This window comes from Mastomys coucha, unplaced genomic scaffold, assembly GCF_008632895.1.
Source record: "Mastomys coucha isolate ucsf_1 unplaced genomic scaffold, UCSF_Mcou_1 pScaffold23, whole genome shotgun sequence".
Classification (NCBI taxonomy): domain Eukaryota; kingdom Metazoa; phylum Chordata; class Mammalia; order Rodentia; family Muridae; genus Mastomys; species Mastomys coucha.
The window spans coordinates 8,720,039-8,724,311 of record NW_022196906.1 but is presented as its reverse complement, the minus strand read 5'-3'; the positions used below and the strand labels follow the sequence as shown (position 1 = coordinate 8,724,311).

Below are 4,273 nucleotides of genomic sequence, written 5' to 3'. Positions count from 1 at the left end.
ACCACTACCCCACCACCCCTTCGAGGCTTCTAGGGGAGGTCTCCAGTGCAAGACTTAAAGGCGAGGGCTCGGGCCGCCTAGGCGCGGGAACAGCGAATGCGCACCAAGAGGCCACGACCCCCGGTGAGGCGCCAGCTGGGCGTTGTTTCGGAGCTCAGGAGCCCTGGCTGGGCAGGGGAGCCAGCGCAGGCGCAGCAGGAAACGCCCCAGGCCGGGCCCGCAGGGCTAGGAGAGCGGTGTCTGGGAGGGTCAGGGTGGCGCCAGGCCAGGGCTGCGGGCTCAGCTCACCTCGCCCTGGACTTGGGAGGGGCGAAGCACCGCCCGTGGGCCTGCCGATGCCCCGCCCGCCCCCTCCATGGCCCCGGCCAGGCGAGAGCTACAGCATGAGAGCCGGTGCCGCCCCTCACGGCCGGTGGACGCGTGGCGAGCCGCGGCGGCTACTCGTGGGCACTGCATGGGGACGCCGGGGGTCCGGCGTCGCTCACGGCGCGGAGGCTGGAGACTACCCCGGAGCTTCTCTGCGCTGGCGGCAGTGGGACTACTGTGCACCGCGTTGACCGCCTGCATCTGCTGGGGACAGCTGCCGCCACTGCCCTGGGCATCCCCATCCCCGCAACGCCCGGTGGGTGTGCTGCTCTGGTGGGAACCCTTTGGGGGGCGCGGCGGCCACCCCAAGCCTCCCCCCAATTGCAGCCGGCGCTTCAACATCAGCGGCTGCCGCTTGCTCACCGACCGCGCGGCCTACGGGGAGGCTCAAGCAGTGCTGTTCCACCACCGCGACCTGGTGAAGGGACCCCCCGACTGGCCCCCGCCCTGGGGCGCCCAAGAACGCACGGATGAGGCGCTGGCGCTACGCATGTTCGACGACCAGGAGGGAGCGGTGATGCTAGCTGGAGAAGCCCTAGAGACCGCAGGCTCTCGTCCCCCGGGTCAGCGGTGGGTGTGGATGAACTTCGAATCGCCCTCCCATACTCCAGGGCTGAGGGGCTTGGCCAAGGACCTCTTCAACTGGACACTGTCCTACCGGACCGACTCGGATGTCTTCGTGCCCTATGGCTTCCTCTACCCCAGGAGCGATCCAACTGACCAGCCTCCAGGCTTGGGCCCTCCACTGGCTCGCAAGCGGGGACTGGTGGCCTGGGTTGTGAGCAATTGGAACGAGCGCCAGGCACGAGTCCGTTACTACCACCAGCTGAGTCGGCACGTGTCTGTGGACGTGTTTGGCCGGGTGGGACCCGGAAAACCAGTGCCAGCCATCGGGCTGCTGCACACTGTGGCCCGCTACAAGTTTTACCTGGCCTTTGAGAACTCACAGCACGTGGATTACATCACCGAGAAGCTGTGGCGGAATGCCTTTCTGGCTGGGGCCGTACCAGTGGTGCTCGGTCCAGATCGTGCCAACTATGAGCGCTTCGTGCCTCGTGGCGCCTTCATCCACGTGGACGATTTCCCTAGTGCTGCCTCCCTGGCTGCCTACCTGCTCTTTCTCGACCGAAACGTGGCTGTCTATCGCCGCTACTTCCACTGGCGCCGGAGCTTTGCAGTACACCTCACTTCTTTCTGGGATGAGCCATGGTGCCGGACATGCCAAGCTGTGCAGACCTCTGGGGACCAGCCCAAGAGCATCCATAACTTGGCAGACTGGTTCCAGCGATGAGGCCATTCTTCTGTGGACTGACTACATCTCCTTGGCTGAGTTTTCTAAATACCCAATTTTTCTTTGTTGGAAGAAGATGAGTTACCAATTAATATTATTTAGCCCAAGGATAAGGGGTAAGGGGCTGTGGTGTTCTGGATGAAGGGGGCTCTTCCTTACCTGTCACCCACGTGAAGGAGTGGCCTGTCTTTCTGGCCACAGTTCTTATAAGGGGCCCATGTGGCCTCTAAATTTTAGACATATTTGTTCTCTGATCATGGTTGCTTGGACCAGTGAGGAACAGATCACAGATTTTTGAAAGCTGGTGGGTATGAGATAGTGGAAGGATTGTGCCCACAGGTGGGACTTTCTTTGGTGGTTGGATTCCTCAAACCCTCTGAACCTGGAAAAGATAAGAAGCCATTGAGTTCCTTCACCAGCCGTGTGTGTGTGTGTGTGTGTGTGTGTGTGTGTGTGTGTGTGTGTGTGTCCCCAGCCCTGTGAATAGACACAAGAGGCAAGATTCTCCTCAGAGGAAAGTTAAGATGACTTGGGTGCACCTCACTTCCGGCTGGAATCCTGCCCTTGAAAAGCTGCATTTACGTGACATCCCAAGTTCAGGGGCTTCAAGAGTGAAAGTTTTTAGTAGATATAAATGAAAAGTCCCTTTGCAATGTGAATGACTGTCTTCTAATGACTTCTAATGACTTCTTATAGTTTCCCATTGCCTGGATTAGGAAAACATTAAAAATACAGATATGAAAGAACCACAAGCAATCTTCTCTCTCGTTTCCCAGCCATTGTTTACAAATGGAAGAGACAAAAAAAAAAAAAATGGCAACGTCTTGTCCACGAATTTGTTTATTCTGTGTCTCTGTTGGACCTGAAATTTAAACTGGAATGTGAGTCCTTCAGCAGCGATGGCAGTGTTGTGCAGAGAGAACAGTGAAAGATTTTGGTAAACTGTGGGTTTGTGCATAAGGAGAAGGAAAGCTTTTGCGTTGTCTGTACGTGGTTGTTCGATTTCTGTCTGGTTTTTGTCCAGTGGCGCTGGCCTAGTGCTTACTACAATTAGTTGTCTGTTCTTTGTTCTTCCCCTGTCCTGCTCCTAGGTACATTCACTCATTCCAGTGCCTTGGACCCTGCGCTGTGGGACCAATCTTGAAAACACAGTCATTGATTTTCCACGTTCAACAGATGTCAGGGCATGCCTGCTGGTGCCAGATACTGGGCTTGAGCTCCCAGGGGAAGGAAAGTATAGAAGGGTGTGAGGAATTGCCTCCTCTTGGGGGCTCCTGCAATCTACTACTGCCACAGGGAAATAGGGATTTTGGTTACACAGAGTATTGTTCCTAAATCAGTCAGTTGACTGAAGGCCTTAAGTTGTTAAACTAGGACCCTCAGACACTGTTATGGGCAGGGCCCAAGATTAACTTGCTGTATACAAAGTTCTGTCCCTGTTGGGTAAGGACAGTTATTTGAATCTTAAATCAGGTTCACATCCAAGAGCTTTCACTACTTAGGCCCAGGTGCTTCTAGACCGTCTTCCATAAAAGGAGTAATTAAAAGCTGTGAATAACACTGCCTCATTAAAGTGTTACAGTGTGGGCAGAGCCACAGTTGCAGAACACCAGCGGCCCAACAAAGGTAAACAAAAGTTCTGGGGGTTGTGTTCGTTTACTTTGGTTTTCAAACAGGATTTCTCTGTATAGTCCTAGAACTCTCTATGTAGAGACCAGGCTGGCCTTGAACTCTAAGAGATCCACCTGCCTCTGGCTTCCTCGGGCTGGAATTAAAGGTGTATGTCATGATGCCCCGCTTAAAAGTTGTGTTTTAAAGATGAATGTTAACGAAGTATTGGCCGGGGGTCTTAGTGTTGTTAGAAATCTACCCTGGGGAGTGGCAGAGGCTTTAGGACTTGGTAATCTGGGTTAGTTTTGCCCTCCGGCTGGGACACACTGGGATAAGGAAGGAGCCTGAGCCCATCTTTTGTGGAGCATGGGAAGAGGGCGCCTGAGGATTTACTGTGTGAAGGAAGCTATGCCACCTCATGTTTAGTGGGCAGTTGGCCAAATATGTGAATTCATAAGCATACTGCCTACTTTTCTTTGCAGGGATTTTGTATACCCTCATATGCATTTTACATCTGAAATTAAATTTCAAGATCTATTACAGAACAAATAAAAAAAGGAGAGTTAGTCATATACTGTCTATTTCAAATAAATCCTTAAAACTGAGCCATATTTCAGAATCATACAATTTCTATAAAGCTTATATTTTCAGTCCAGAAGTATGTATGTTTTGATAAAGCTGTGTAATTAAAATGGTTTGGATTGTTTCACCTATACTTTCTGCATTAAATCTGTGTAAAACTAGCCCGTGTTTATGGAACGCTTATCATGAAGAGTGCTTCTGAATCTGTTGTGTATTTCAAAGTGTATTTTCTGTGATCGTTATGGCTTTGTTTAAGGCATACACTTTCCTTTCAAGTTGAACACCAATGTAACATTTTTACCGCTGGATGACCCTCATTCTGTGAACACATCTGGAAGGATATTCTCAGAAGCCAGAAGAACTTGCTGGCAGGACTTAGATTCTTTTGTGTTCCCAAGCCCTTCACTGATAGTCAGAGGAAGA

The 4,273-nt window shown here is 52.1% G+C and overlaps 1 protein-coding gene across 1 annotated transcript; it reads left to right on the top strand.

Moving 5' to 3' along the window:
* Fut4 (fucosyltransferase 4) lies at positions 1 to 4,011 on the top strand. Its single transcript, XM_031345023.1, has one exon. The coding sequence runs from the start codon at positions 356 to 358 to the stop codon at positions 1,655 to 1,657; it is 1,302 nt and encodes a 433-aa protein (XP_031200883.1). The 5' UTR covers positions 1 to 355; the 3' UTR covers positions 1,658 to 4,011.
* Positions 4,012 to 4,273: the final 262 nt, after the last annotated feature.